The sequence below is a fragment of the Tetrao urogallus genome, assembly GCF_951394365.1.
Source record: "Tetrao urogallus genome assembly, chromosome: 13".
Lineage (NCBI taxonomy): Eukaryota > Metazoa > Chordata > Aves > Galliformes > Phasianidae > Tetrao > Tetrao urogallus.
Genome location: NC_136826.1, coordinates 2336565 through 2352868, shown reverse-complemented (window position 1 = coordinate 2352868; position 16304 = coordinate 2336565). Strand labels below are relative to the sequence as shown.

The following is a 16304-nucleotide window of genomic DNA, read 5'->3' as shown; positions in this document are numbered from 1 at the left end:
ATGTAGGGAGAATTAATCTTTTGGCTGACAAAGTCGCTTTTAAACTGAAGCGTCAACCCTGTGAGAGCCCAGTTTCAAAAGTGTTTGCTGAACAGAACATCAGACAATCCCCTTCTGTAGTTGTACAGGATCTATGTCAGCGTGGTGGCGTTGGCAGCATGTTGCAGTTGTGTCCTGCAGCATGTTGTGGCTGTGTCTTCTAGGACATATTACTGTCTCTGTAGTTTGAGTAGACTGTAGGAAAAAGAAAAGGCTAAGTGGAACTGCCTGAGAAAAGAATAATGGCCACATCTTTTATTGCTAAAGTAATGTAACTAGCAGAGATGGATGGAAGTGTTAGGATCAGATACCAACATACTTTTCCTCCAACAAAGAATTATTGAATTCAAAAGTGTTTCATTTGAGCAAGTGAAGACAGTTGGTTTATTTATTAAAGAATTAATGAAAATAGATGAAGGAAACAATGTTCTAAAGAAATTGTGTTGAGCAGATCTAATGTGCTATAATAATAATCTGCTCTTACAGCCTGCATATTTTATGTTTACATGTAACTAATAAAAAAATATATGAAACCATTTAATATCTAATAGCTGCCACAGATTTATCACCCTGTTATGAAACAAATATTCGTTTCTTTTGATTAATTGTGTTGCATTTCATAGGCTGCTTCTCGCTACCTTGAGAAATATATCTGTATCTAATATTTCTTTATTATTGTTTTGCTTTCAGTTGATGGTTGCATTGACTGGTCAGTGGATCTCAAGACATACATGGCTCTGGCAGGTGAACCAGTCCGAGTGAAATGTGCCCTTTTCTACAGCTATATCAGAACTAATTATAGCATGGCCCAAAGCACAGGTCTTAGGCTTATGTGGTACAAAAACAAAGGAGACTTAGAAGAACCCATTATATTTTCTGAAGTTAGAATGAGCAAGGATGAAGATTCAATATGGTTTCACTCGGTTGACTTGCAAGACAGTGGTTTCTACACATGTGTTCTAAGGTGAGTACTGTGTTAAAGTATGGCTAAGATGTATAGATTATCTTGTTCAAATGTTTTCTTTAGTTTTCATGATTAAGGTACTCTTGCAGTTAATATATACTCATTATTTTTCTTCTCTTAATTATATTTGTCATATAGTGCTCTGTCTTAAAATTAGTTTCTCTAGTAATTATAGCTACCTCTTTCAAGAGCTATAATTAAGCATTTGCAAATTCACATTTTGCCATAAGCCTTCGTAACTAGATAGTTCTTAAATCATTAAGTATTTTGGTCAAGTAATCTTCCAATCCTCCCAGGTGACAAGTCATAAATGAGCTCTCAAATCTGGTAGCTTTATGACTTCTTTTTACCCTTTGCTTTTAACTTTAAAAAGTTATTCGAGAGTTTAGACGCAGGTTACACGATTCTGATGAGTTTGGGCCATAGGGAGTTTGATTTCTGTCTGGCTCTGAGGAAATATTTACTTTCAAATGCATTTAAGATTTTTAATAAATTGAAGCTGACCTCACTTGGTAAGGTGCTGAAATGCATGCCTCACATATTTTGGAGCTCGTGATTTCCATCGTGTTCATTGCCAATACCAGCTCTATGCCTGAAATGAGAGGATAAAAATTAAAACTCTTTAGGAATGAATGAATAAATATCCCTTAAGTGATCAGTTTTGAATTAAGAAGAGCTTTACAGACACTCCTTATGTATGTTTCAGTGTTTAAGCAATTTGCTTGTAGAAAATGAAGTTTCATCCTTGTCTGCTGCTCCAGACTGAAATTTTATGCAGGTTTGATGAATTTAATATGAAATATTTGCACATAAATAACAGCACTGTTCAGAGCCCAGAAGCTGCTCTCTCCATCTCTGCTACGTGCTCCTGCCTCGCCTCAACCTGCCTCTGTCTGCTCTGATCCTCAGTACTGGTGCTAAAATCAAAGCCTGTGCTGTGGTGCATGGTATGTAAAGGGAACCAGCGTCCCGTCTGGTTGTCAGATGCGTCTTCCAGGCTCACTATTCAGTCTGTGTTGTAGCTTTTCAGAGTTTATTATTCTCTTATTAGCAGCTCCATCGCACGTCTGAGGCCACGTGAACTCCATGATTTTGAAACGTTACAGAGATGGTGATTTATGTGTTTCAGGAGAGCTGTACTTTTTTCATAAGATGTAGCTGTTGTGATTATCAAGTTACTAGTTTAATACTCCTGGAAATGTTTCTGCAAATCCTATGTGAACAACGAAGAATTGCTCTTAAATCAAATTCTGGGACCTGCTTTTATCTAGGAAATTTCAAAACCCTTTGCTCATTTACATGACAAAGTACTTCTGGTAACAAATGGGCAAGTTCTTCAATAATTCATGCCTTCTTGTTTTCAGATAAAAACTGTTTCTTGGCCTGCTTCTGGAAGACATTGTACAGCAGTAACATCTTCCCTGTCAGTTATGTGTTTTTCTTGTTTGTGCTAGAACTTTCTTATATAATTGCTGATATTTTTGCCTTTTTCAGATTTATGTGGGAGTGCAGAATATTATATGCAGTGATTACATATAAAAGACCGTGTTTCTTCCTTGAGTTAACTTATTTTTCTTTCAAAAATTCAAGAATGTGTCCTTCTTGTTATTGTCTGTAAAATTATAGGTGGCTTAAAATAGCTGAGGAAACAGCAGTAGTGATTTACTTTAATTTCATTAGAATGAGGTTAGGTGTAGTGTTCAGAAACAAGATTACATGTCTGTGGTAGACTGACCACACCATTAACTGCGTAATTTCAGCTTTATCAATCTGTTATTTTTTTTAGCAGAGGATAAGCAGATGTTTGCATTTTAGTTGTTAACGGCAATCAGCTGCATTGTGAGCATTGTGAGGTCACAGGTGAGAACTGGAGGTTCCCATCCCAGAAGTTTCTGGCTTGAAGTGAAGAGCAAATGTTTGAACTTCCATTGATGGATGAGTGGAATTGAACATGAAGGGTTTTTAACACGTTCTGCAGAAAGGATGCCAAAGGCAATAGCAACACCTAATGCAATCTCCCCCAGTTTGCTTGGATCCCATTTTTACCAGTCAAAAAACAACTTAGCAAATATGAAAACTGTATTAACAGAAAGGAAGTTCCACTTTTCACCGCATTTCCTAAAAGGAAAAGCCCTTTCCGAAAAGGGCTGCTGGCTGGTGGATGAATGTCTATTTCATTAGAGTTTCCAGATAAATGCTAGGATATTTGTATTACAATTTTAGTGTACAGTCTGGAAATGCTGCATTTTGGAATTCTCTTTGCAATGCAGGCCCTGAATATACTATTTATCTTCCAGTGTCTTTCAGTGGTACTTTTAGGTGAACCTGTCAGCATTTTTGCTGTTGAGGTTGCTTTTCTGGGGTTTTCACATCAGCACTGTGGATCAAAGCATCCTCACTGAAGGTTTCAGAGATGAGAACACCAAAATCAAACAGGGAAACTAAAATTGATCTGAAAGCGTGGAATGGCCTTCAAGTTCAGAGTATCTAAGAAGTTCGTTCTCCAGATCATGTGTTGCTTTTGCCCTCTGCACAAATACATTAGTTTTTCTGTGTCAAAAGACCCTGCTTTTTAAAGAGGGAAGAAGAACTGGGCCTGCTTATCTTGACCAGAGAGGATGAGGTTGGGAAGAAATTTCAGTGAAGTTTAGCTGCACCTTTGCCATCAGAAGGGTGCCACTTCTGAAGCCCTTTTCTTCTTCCTGGGCCCTGCTCTAACATAAACTGAAACACAACACTTTGTGAGCAAGATCAGTAAAAACGTGGTACGACAGTAGTGCATGTTCACTATTAATAACTTGTTGGTGAAATAAAATGACTCTATTCCCATGAGGTGAGTCGGGAGGGTGCGGAGCCTGAGGGGCAGGAAAGGCAGGAGGTGTTCTGTGGTCACCAGGCTGGCGGCGGAGCTGAGCCTCCATTTCCTGCAGTGTGCAAAGTGTGACTGAGGGTTCCTTGCTTCCCTCTGAGGAAATAAGCCTGCAGATCTCTAATGCCTGCATTTGATGCTAGAGAACTGCCAACAAATCGAGTTAAGAAATCTGTGTGTCCTTTCCCCTTACTTTATCCCTGTCTGTAGAGTTCTTAATGGAGAGCAGCATTGCTATGGACATGCACAGACAAATCAAGCCTTCATCGAGCCATCAGTGAAATATTGAGATAGTCCTTTCTGAGCAGAAATAAAATTGACTGAAAGTAGATTTTAAGCCTTCAGGTTTTGAATGTCTGTGGAGCGCATGACCAGCAAATCAAAATCAGATTTAGACATCCTAGAGACGCTGTCAGTAAAACTTAATTTGCAACATAACCTTTGTGCTCTCGCTTCAGTGGGTGTGAAGAGGAACTGAGGAACTCGTTTCAGATGCCTACAGCCTAGGCTGCAGTATTCACCTGGGATCCCAGGAGAAACTGTGCTGCTTTTTTCAGAGCACTGAAAGTCTGGCTTCCAAGTGAAAGGACAGAAGAGTTTTTTCAGGACTTTAAGACCAAACAGGAAAATTGGAACAAACACTGTGGAAATGTGCAGTGGTAAGGTCAGCCTCCCTGCAGCCACCTTCATTCTCATTGCAGAATATTTAATGCCCAGGTGCTTTGGCTTTCACCGGTGCTCAGTTCACTGGTGAAATTGGATCTTAAAACCACTTGAACATCACGTTACTCTGAAAACACCCAAAGATTATATCTTCCTGTGAAGACACTGTGGTGTCTTTAATTGTCTTTAATTGTCAGACGTCCAAGAGGAGCACATCTAAGTAGTTGCTGTGCTACCCATCTCATAGATACCTCTCAGACTTGCACTCTGGTACAGAGTAGTTTTCATAACTGCACCATGTCAGGTGTTTTAGAAGAAGGCAGCAACATTTCACACTTAGAGCAAGTGAATGGACGTGGCAGGGCTTAGTACTCCCAGGGTCTGCATGACATTAACATTAAATGTCACACATTAAACGTATGTGACATTTCCCCGTTAAATGTGACAGGTTCTATATAAACAAAATCCCTTTGATATATAGCATTTAAAACTTGAATACGGTGCCAGAACACATACAACATAAAGTCACCATGAATCATGATGAAATAAAATGTAACTTATGGAGATATAATGTTTTGGCACTATCAAAATGGAAAGTCAAATCAGAATGTTTCTACTTTTCTGTCTAAAATTGTGTGATAACTGATGGTGCTCCTGCAAATCATGTTGATGACAGTCTTTATTGAGAGAAATCAGTTCTATACATTTCTTTTGATACAATTGAAGAAAATGAAGATTTGTTTCCATTCCCTAGTGGTGTGCATATTTGTATTCACTTGCTCTCCTTCTCTGAAGCTGTAAAATAGAAGATATCTATCCTCCTTCTTTCTGAAATCCAGTGTTTATGTCAGTCAGAAGCTTCTGGAGCAGTCGAGGCTTCAAGCAGCAATGCCTGTGTTGCTCAGTAGCTGGAGAGCTTCTAGCAACTTCCCTGTTGCAGAACAACACACAAGAATGAGAATATTGTGTATTTAGTTTTCCTCGTCAGCTTTGGGTGCCACTGAAATGACTGACGTTACCCTCTAGTCCCAGCAGGTTGTCTTAGCAAGAGCTCCATGCGCTGCAGTGCATCAGTAACATTTCTTCTCACCATCACTGGTTGATGGTGGATGAAGTGCCTTCCCTGGTGGGCTTCAAACCTTCTCCCAAACCTTCAGTTTCGGAGAAAGGATATGAAATGGAATGACTGCTTCCTCACACAGTTGTTTTGGCCTTTAGGAGACCTGATGAAAAGATGTTCAGCCCTCCTCATCCCTCTCCGTTCCAGCACATCAAGGCATTTTATTTCCCTGCTGTTCTCCAAATAATAAAGGAGAGGAATATGCTTACCCAGGTACCACTCCTGCTGAAACCCACATCAAAGTTGTAACCCCTGCATTTCAGTAGGCAGCATCATATGTGTCCTGAGAGAGGACAGAGATACAAGTTTTCCTGAGGAAAAGCATTGAGTATGACATGAGGTATCTATCGGGAAGTAAACTGGTATTTGGTACATGATCTCAAGAAAATTTCATCTTTTCTGGCAAAAATAACTTTTTGCTAGGTAAGGCACAATCAGGAGGACTCAACTGCAGGAGTTAAGCAGCTCTCCCTGCAAATTGGCATAATGACATTCACATCATGTTTACTCATGATGGCATTCTTTTCATACCCCATCAGATAATAATTGTTCCATTGTTTTGTGTGCTTAACAGTCTGCACAGAAACAGAGGGGGGCTTGCTTTTTCTCACTGCATCTACAGGTAGGACTTAGATGCATGAGGAAGGATATACTCCATTTTTTTTTTTTTTCCTCTCAGGTGCCAAAATCAGTGAGATAGAGCAGTGCAGGCAGTTCTAATGGGTGTCCTGAACTCAACTTTTGTTTTGGGTGCTAAGTGTCTAATAAAAATAAAAGCAAAAATGAAAAACAAAGAAGAGTAAATACACAAATTTACCCATGTGTGGGTTGGAAGAAATTAAGCGTTCAGTGCTCCCAGAAACAGGGTATTGCAAATACAAAAGCACTGGAAGGGGAATTCTTAATGTATTCTTTCCTGGGAGCTCTTGTCTCTATGTCTCAGATTTATGTCATTTGTAAGGTGGCTTTTCAATAAGAGAATATAATTTAACAGTATTATCCTGAGTTCCCCTAAAAAATTATTAAAAAGAGAATGAAAAGGGCTCAGTCGTTTGCAGTGGCAAACATCAGGACAGCTTGCTGCCTCGTAGTACTTAAGGGAAGAGATTGCTTTCCTGACAGCAAACCCAGACAATTACAGGATTATTTTTTTTTTCTGCTGGAACAAGATGTATTGAAGCTTGTAGAGCCCGTATAGTTGGTGAACTTTGGTGTGATGTGCTGAGATAGCTTTGTGTTCTTTTGGCTTCTGTGTTTTTTTCTGTGTTCTATATTATATTTCTATGATCGATTTCTGAAAGCTAATGATTTTGAAGACTTGAAAAGAAAACCATGCAGTTAACCTGTGTGATTCAGCTTAAACGTTGAGAGACTTTCTCTCTGGGCCCAAGTATTCCCTGCTGTAAAGACTGCCTGGTGATTTGCATGTCTTTCGGTTGCTTCTGTCATGATGCAGAGGTCAGCAGGACCAGCATGTGTACTGGGAAGGCAAACACAAAAAACGTAGCTCCTCCTGACCCTTAACTGTCTGCAAATTAGACTGTGCATCACTTACTGTTTTCAGAGAGACTTAAGAAATACTAGAAATACTGGAGATAATTTTGATACTAGACATTTTTGATAGAGATCTTGATACTAGAGATAATTATTGATTTTTCAAATCACGGCATTGCTGTTGTGGCCTATATCACCCTCTGCACAATGCATATTCTGACACTTTCATGCCACATTTTTTTCCAAATAAGTATGTTATCTGAATTACCCACTGCTAGATCAAAACATCTTTTATTCTCTGTACCAGTATCCAGGAAGCCTAAAAACTCCCTGAACAGAACTGAACACACAGTGAGGAATTACAGGTCTTGGGGTTAAGTGCCTCCTGGTGAGAACGATATTACTGATAGTTAACTTGCACAGATATCCCTGGATTTCTCTTTTTCAATCTGTCATCAACATGAACCTTTTAAAATTATCTTTCAGTGACTGCTAAGAAGTTCCTGCTTTTGAATAATGATGATCTACTCTGTCTTTGTTGTGAAACACAGGCTTCTGTGATATACATTTGGTCCAGTCAACTTGTCTTCTTGTTTCCAGTGAGTCTAGTACTGCATTTAAATCTTAGCTGCAGATCCTATAACCACAGACTCATTTGAGTTGGAAGGGGCTTTTCAAGGTCATCTGGTCTAGCTCCCCTGCACTGAGCAGGGACACCCACAGCTCCATCAGGTGCTCAGAGCCCCGTCCAGCCTGACCTTGGGTGTCTCCAGGGATGGGGCATCATCACCTCTCTGAGCAACCTGTGCCAGTGCTTCACTACTCTTACTGTGAAATTTTTTTTCTTATATCCAGTCTTAATCTCCCCTTTCGTTTGAAATTATTTCCCATTGTACTATCAGACCCTGCTCAATAATCTGTTCCCTTCCATCTCACAGCCCCCTAGATACCCACAGGCCGCTCTCAGCTCTCCCCACAGCCTTCCCTTCTCCGTGCTGCACAGCCCAGCTCTCAGCCTGTCCTCGCAGGGAGGTGTTCCATCCCTCACATCGTTTTTGTGCCCTCCTCTGGATGCGCTCCAACAGCTCCGTGTCTCTCCTGTGCTGAGCACTCCCCATCTGGACGCAGCGCTCCAGGTGAGGTCTCACAGCACGGAGCAGAAGGGCAGATCCCCTCCTCGCCCTGCTGGCTGTGCTGCTTTGGATGCTCCCAGGATCCGGTTGGCTTTCTGGGTGTGAGGGCACAGTGCTGCTCATTCCACCTGCCATCCACCAGCACCCCAGGTTCTTTTCAGCAGAGCTGTACTCCATCCTTACATCCCTCAACCTGTCCTGACAATGAGGGTTGCCATGACCCAGGTGCCAGACCTTGTTGATCATCATGAGGTTCTCCTGGGCTCACTGCTCAGCCTGTATGGGTCTCTCTGGATGGCATCCTGTCTCCCAGATCTGTCAGTCACACCACGTGGCTTGGTGTGATCTGCAAACTTCCAGTTTAGAGGGAAGAATGCTATGGCGGACCATGTTAAAAGCCTTACTAAAGCCTAGGTAGATGACATCAGTGGCTCTTCCCTTGGCCACGGACACACTTGCACTATCATAGAAGGCCACTAGGTTGGTCAGGCATACTCTGCCCTTGGTGAAGCCGTATTGGTTGTCCTGTATCACCTTCCTTTCTTCCATGTGCCTTAGCATAGCTTCCAGGAGGATCTGTTCCATGATCTCTTCTGGCACAGAGTTCAGGCTGATCGGTCGGGAGAGCAAGGAATACTTCATATGTTTTTAGGAAAGAGGCTGCACCTGTGTCATCAGAAAAAGCTGTAAGTTACTTATTTGTCTTTAAAAAGATCAGCAAACCGTGACCTCATTGGTCTGGGTGGAACAAGCTTAGGTACCAGTAAAATTGTTTGGTGGTTGTTATGTGAAGTGTGAAGTTTTAAACTGGAATAAATGTATACAATTCTTGTGAAAAGAGAGGAAAGCAATCAGCTGCTCAATTGAATCTGAAAGCTGATAACACGCTCTTACAATAGCTAGTAACAAATTAATTGCTTGGGACATGAAGATGGATAACAGTGATTGGTGGTAGTGTTGCTGTGGTTCATTTTAATCAGAACGAGCAAAGATTGGGACTTACACAGTTCTGCAATCAGTATTTCACCGAGCTAATGAAACAGTCATTAAAACAGACAGTGTGTTTAGGTGCGTTGGGGGAGGTTTAAGTCTGAGAGGCACTGTTTCCTGAGCGCTGCTCTGATTAAAACACTTCCCAGCTTTTTGATCTTCTACTCCATTATGAGCCTTAAAACTTAAATAGTATTTAAAAAAAAAAAGAAAAAAAAAGAAAAAATGGAATCTGCAAGACAACAAACATACATGCATTGCAAATCCTCTTTTAAAAATATGCAATTCATTTCTTGGAGTGTTTTTTAATCTACAGCTGTAAAATATTGAACCACTTTGCCTTTTTCCTCTTTTTTAGAGCGGGCAGATTTCTTTCATACTAGAGATGGAATTGTTTACTTGTCTCTTTTTACAAACCACCCTAACTGATAGAAACAACAAATGTCATTGAAAAATAGTTTTGTCAAAGTCATAAATTTTTCCTCTAATTTGAATTCAACCTTAAGGCTGATGATTGTGTTAAATCCAAAACGAGATAAAAAGCAATTAGGAACTGCCACTTCAATTTCAAGTGTCCTTCTTAAATGTTTCTGTTTCCTTTCTTTTTCCCTTTTGTCTTTGCTTCAAAGTGAAGCAAAACTCACAGTTTTGCTTGATTTTGAGACCTGTTAAGCTACGTTTGCTGTGCCTGTGTTTTTCTATTGAATTTTGAGTCCAGTTCGTATTTCAGAGCCAGCTCCTGGTGGCCTGGGAATTACAAATGCCTTGGCACTAGAACAAAAGAAAACTACTTGGTGAACTCTGGGAAATCTAAACTCTTTTTCATATTTCCAGTCCAGAGAGCAGCCCAGCTTATAAGCAGTTCCTTGAGATAGGGAGTTACAAAATTTAGTTTATGTGAAAATATAAACGGATTCATTTCTTCTTTGTACCACACAGTGATTCTTTCTCTTCTTTTCCCTTTCCCATTCCTCACACGAGCACTAAAATAGGAATGGAAACCATTAGAAACCGAGTTCTGTGGAGAATGAATGGTTCACATATCTTTCAGAAAGGACTAATTATATAAAATAACCACTTGAAAATTCATTGGCTTATTTCCTTTACTTTGGGAAGTGCCCTCTGCATCTCTCAGGCTCTTTTAGGTAGCACGTAGTCACTGATGTTCTCTACTTTGAGTTGCATGTAAGTCTCAGTCTCCCTTGACGTTGTGATCCCTACCACAAGGTCTTTGTTATCTTCCCCATCCACCTAGAAGATCCTTTTTGGTCTTTCATTCGCTGGTTCTGACAGCAGAACTCAGTTTACTGGCCTTGCTGGTGGTTTCTTGCGTGTTCCAGCTTCCTTATTCCTCTTCTGCTAGCCTGCAAACTGCTGGGAGCACTCACCTGCACAGAGTTCCATGTCCATGTTCTGAAAACAAAAATGGATTCTCCTTTCTGTAATTCCAGTAACAGGCCCTCATTTGTTTAGCTTTCAAAAGAAGAAAAGAAAGAAATGGAGGGTTCACGTCAGTCAGTCTGCATACCTTTAAACAAACAAAAAAAAAGGCAGGAAAAAATAGACCAGAAACAACCTAAATGAAACCCAGCTAAGAAGAACCAGGTAGAACACAGGATCATCATGAAAACAACTGGAAAGAAAGAGCTGGATCCATCTCAGCACAGCAACTCCATGGGCTTTCTGAAGGACTTCTGTAGGTGAATTTCCATCGCCTGAGTGACCTGCATGGGGGCCTGCACCATAATTTTCCTCACTGTTTACCTGGGTGGTAGGAGCAAAATGTTGTGATCACCGATGATTACACTGTTGACCCTTCTTGAGTTCTTACTTGTCTGCTCCAGAGTTCCTTTATGTCCTAGGTCCCATGGGGGAGGAGAGACCAGCATGTTCTTATTTGTCAGTGAAACCGAAACCACATATTCCTTCAAACTACAGTTGAAATTGCAAGTTTCTTTCTGTGTAGGAAAATGAAGTTGGTCATCTACTAATTTCAATGTAAAATGAACAAGACCAATTCCATAGGTCTCTTCTGGTTGAAGAATAGGCAGTGTATCATTTTAGGAAGCTCTGTCTCACAGTGTCTAAGTTGATAGATGCGTGGTAGACATGGAAATCTCCAAGAAGAGGTGAGCACAGACCATGACTTGCTTAGAGGACCGCATGGTGAAATCTATACCATCCTGGGGAACAGCCTGCTTAGCAGAGGGAGGAATGGCTTGTATCCTTTATAAACATTAGCTCCAAGGCTTCTGCTTCCGAACTGAGAAAAGCAGCAAGGTTGATCAAACTGCTGCTTTATTTTGCAGAGGGCTGAAATGCAGCTGTTGCCCTCAGCTAGCCAGATTAAAGGCTTTTGTTTCATTCTCTGGAATTCTTGCAATTGCGGAAGTTGCTCTTTTTTCAATTAGCAGCACTATTACTAAATGAGCAGCTGGTGGAAGAGCATTCACAGAGCTTTCACATAAAGCTTTCAAGTCTCTTACTGTTGGCTTAGTTAGGGCTTTCTTCATCACAAACATGAGCAGATTTATTGTCTTCGTCAAGGAGTGTGAACAAAAGTGATAGTGCTCACCAGGCACTTCGTTTTCTCAATTCTATTCAATTTTAATTGTAACTAGTGAAAAGGATGCTACATTTCTAGGTCGTTGTTCCAGGAAGTGTTTTAAATAGAAGTACCCTCCAGCACTGTTCAAAATGCAATCTAAATAATGCAAGATTGTTAGCAGAAAATACAACATTATTAAATAACACCAAGTAATGGTCAACTATTCAAAGTCATTATTCTTGATTAGCCTGGATCATTATTATTGAGAACGTGACCAAATTTGCCATCAGTAGTACTCATAGTTTTTCAGGTAAGTTAAACAATCATTTCAGATTAATTGCTGTTGATTATACTCAGTCATACTCATACTTTGGGGATTTTAGGGCTGAAATTTTCTAAATATGTTTTGTTTTCTCCTTAAAAAAAGGCAGCCCTTTTCCAAAGCATGTACTTTGGGGAAGAGCTGACTTATGTTCCCTAAAGCATGAATAACCCTAAAGTTATGAAAAACTCAGCTCAAATTATGTGTCTATTTTAGTCCAGATAACTTTTTTTTTCTCAAGTCAAATAGTGTAATTCATGTAGTTTGTGAGGATGAGACTTTTCCATACTCTCTCACCTGAACCAGAGCATGGCATCGGACAAAGAGAACCCTTCCTCTCTACGACAAGGAACAGAAAAAAGACCTGCTGGTTTTATTACATGAGTGTTCGTGTGATGTTTTGAAGAGAATGGAGTGGGAGGGGAAAGTGTGCTGCAAATTCAGTATTTCCTGCAGTGTATTTCCATGTCGATGGCATTTGCTGTCCACGTGGGCAGTGCAAAATCAGATAAAGGGCTGATAAAGGGCTGATCTGAAATTTGGAAGGTGACTTTATTGTTGTGACTTGTCCTGCACGCCAGGTGTCTGTGCTTCAGTTTCCCTCTTAGAAGTGAGAGGAGCAGCCGTGCCCAGCAGGGCAGATGGCCCCGAGGGGAGGCCTGCTGTCAGACACTGGGCTCGGGGGTTCTGCTGAATGCCCAGCTCTAACAGTGCTGAAAGATGGAGGTTTGAGAAGATTGCCTGTCGATGTGCCGTGCAGATACTGTCTTCTGCACATAGTGCTCACAGCATGCCTTTGACGAGATGCCGTTTGCCCAGTGTTCAGTCAGCACTTGTTCAGTGGGAAACATAGAGCTGTAACGAAGAGCCCATAATAGACCTTTCTATTTTCTTCCCACCACAGGCTCACTTGACAGGGTGACATGTTGTTCAAACGATGCCTGCAAAAAGATCTCTTTTGGAGTGTAGTGGATTTTTTTAGTTTGTTTTATTCAAAAACATTGTCATGAGTCTCATTGGAGGGAGCAGGCATCTAGTACCATTAGTGTCAAGGTCTGACTGACAGATCCCTTTCCAGGTGCATGGGGCAATTGTAGTCTGCTGTGCCATTGCCTCAGCTGAAGTTTGCAGCTGAGCTGATGGAAGAAGTGACAGCAAAGCAGTAATATCTTCTGCGAGAGCTCTCCTCAACTTCCTTTGATGGGTGTAACCACCCAGCATGTCAGACTTACTCCGGGCTTTTTGGTTATGGTGTAGTCAATTAAAGTGACAAAATGATGTATGATGGGAGGAAGAGCCTCATTATATTGTCACTTGTACTCTGTAGTTGGCTTTTGAAGAACTCTGTTTGCCATCACACCTAATGAAGGCCAGAAGCTGACAGTGTGGCTTGTAGCAATCCTGTGCAAAGTACAAATTCTTTACAATAACCCCACCAGAAACTTCTTTTTTACTGTGCATCTGATAACTCTGTTAAAGATGTGAGTCTGAAGGAATTTAATTTAATCCTGTTTCCATTATTGTGAGGCACAGGAGTTGGTTGTTTATGTTTACTCTGACCTGATATTAAGAAAAACTGAGCTCAGAGAACTCACAAGCCACTTGCATAGATTTAACCCCTAGGGATCTTTTGTGAGGGAGCGGGCAATGGTTTTAGTTGTTAAGGGATTGCATTTTTCAGTATTTAAAGGCCAAAATGTGTCGGTGAAAGCACCCAGTCTGACCTGTTCCATGCCTGTGCTGGGTGTCTGTGCTTGGTGTGGGCTGCAGGGCTCAGTGAGGAGAGGCCTGGATTGCCCTTCTATATTCCAGCCCATGAGCTTTTTCTCCTCCCTGTCCACCTGAAGAGAAGGGAGAAAGTAACTGGTTGGGGGTTGGCAGCAAGAGGTCAGCCCACCATGATACTGCACACTGGGGGATTTTACTCTCTAGCTCCTTCAGAGGGAGGAATTCTGTTTGATGTGATGTAACAGCCAGAACCAGCTGCCTAACCCTTCTCAAATGTTAAGTGCTACATACTAGAGTGAAATCTGAAGGTGAGAGAGGAGGTGTGCTTGTGGCACGTATAGGGAATAAGAACAGTGAATAAGTGCATTCAAGGTTTGAAGTAGCACCAGTTTCCTGTGTTCATAGGCTTGGAAGGTGAAAGAGCTGCTGTGCTGGCAGCTCTTGTCAGCAAAATTTCTACAAGGTTCTTCATAGTAAGCCAGAAATGAACCTCCATGTCTTCTAGTAGTTCCTTTGTGCTGAAAATGCACGGTATGACAGCCACTGTTTGAATGTGTCACTGAAGTGTTTGTGAAGTGTTTGTGAAGATCAGTGCTTAACGAGGTGATGTGATGAAATATAGTATTAAAAAAAAAAAAAGAGAAAGAAGGAGTGAAGTAAATGACAACATCTTTCTGTCCCTGCAGAAACTCAACGTACTGCATGAAGGTGTCCATGTCCTTGACGGTAGCTGAGAATGAATCTGGGCTTTGCTACAACAGCAAGATCAGATATCTGGAAAAATCAGAAGTTACCAAAAGAAAGACAATCTCCTGTCCTGATATCGAGGATTACAAAACAGACAGTCAAGAGCCAGATGTTGTATGGTACAAGGTAACTCTTGCTGTGTCACTGGTATTGTAATGAAACTGTACCTAATGTCCACTGTTTCTAGTTTGAGGCTTAGAGATGGCCTTCTTTGAACCTGCAGTAGTTTCTCACTGGGTCTGGAGGATGCTCTCCCACTGTTACAGGAGCAATACCGAACTGCAGGCAAATTACCCAGCATAGCCATTGACCCACAAAAAGCAGCATTAATGAGGGTGTTCTATTCTGAAGGTTATGTGGTTTCTGTAACAGCAGAACAATGTTCCCAAACCTGTGCCTCTTTACCAGTTTCCACCCTGATGGGTTGTCTCCATAGCTGATGCCACCCAATTAATTATTAGGAAGTCTGTAGGGTACCTTCATCAGGGCCTGTTAGGTTTTACCAAAGTCTGCTGGGTAATTTCACAGAGATACTTGTACTTTTGTGGAGGTTCACTGAGTAATTTTACATATTAATTCTAATGGTTAATGGTTGGTTAATTCTAACTAAGATTTACTAGGAACTTGTACTACTCAGCAGGTAACTGTTCTGGCTGTGCCTTCTGCAGGGCTTTCAAGAATTGCCCCGAACTTTCAGCAGCAAATGCATACATGATGTGTTACTGTAGCTTCACAAAGAACAGGAGAATGACTAAAATGCAGGTTGCCATGCAGACCTTACTAAGGTCCTGGCAAATTTTACTCACTGACTGAATATGGACCAGGATTTGGTATTTGAAAAGCCCTCGGGTGTTACAGAACCATAGAATCACCAAGGTTGGAAAAGACCTTCAAGATCATCCAGTCCAGCCATCCACCTGTCACCTCTGAATTTCCTCTGAAACATGGGACTGAACCGTGTTCCTTACTTAATACATCAAAACATTTTGCTAAGGGAACTGTAGGAAACAAAGGGGAGGAATGAAGAGATGGGAGTCAGAGGGAAGAAGAAATAGTACTTGGTCAGGGGGAAGAGTTTGGTGAGATTGGTGGGAAAGAATTTGGATTGCAGTGATAAAAGGGTGATGAGTTTTGGACAAACTTGGCAGAAAATGCAGGAAGAAGTTAAATCCTAAATTTTGAGTGCTTGATTTGGCAACCTTAACAGCATTCTTTGAAGGTTGTTTCTTTTAATATGAAGTGTTATGTGCGGAGCTGCAGATTTTTTTTCTTCCTTTGTGGGATGGAGCAGAAAAGAGCAATTTTTGAAGTTGTCATCTACTTCTATTTTTTACAGAAATCTCACATGTTCAAGCTTATAGTAACAAAACATGTCATAACCCACTGTTAGTATAAACAAAATTTTTCTTTCAGCCACTGGAGCTATTTCTTTCAGCATATGGGTGGATATCTTCAGTGCTGTTCATGCATAAAATATTTGTGCTCAGTTGAATCTGAAATCTTGATAGAAAGAAGGTACCAAAGAGAAGCTGCTTCTTCTGCCATCCGAGAACAGGAGAGGAAGGGTGTTTGGTCCATATAGCCACATGTGTTGTCTGGGTTGCTCAGACAGGTTTTGTGCACCAGCTAACTGACAAGTCATCACCATGGTGAAATTGATGTGAATTGATATGGTTGGCTGCTAAGA

The 16304-nt window shown here is 41.0% G+C and overlaps 1 protein-coding gene across 1 annotated transcript in view; it reads left to right on the top strand.

Moving 5' to 3' along the window:
* IL1RAPL2 (interleukin 1 receptor accessory protein like 2) overlaps positions 1 to 16304 on the top strand; it is a gene marked incomplete at both ends in the record, with an annotated part of 319468 nt that overhangs the window by 155791 nt on the left and 147373 nt on the right. Inside the window, 2 exons of the mRNA XM_079541946.1 lie at positions 730 to 1003; positions 14557 to 14743. Coding sequence (XP_079398072.1) covers positions 730 to 1003; positions 14557 to 14743 — 461 coding nt within the window. The remainder of the gene's footprint in view (positions 1 to 729; positions 1004 to 14556; positions 14744 to 16304) is intronic.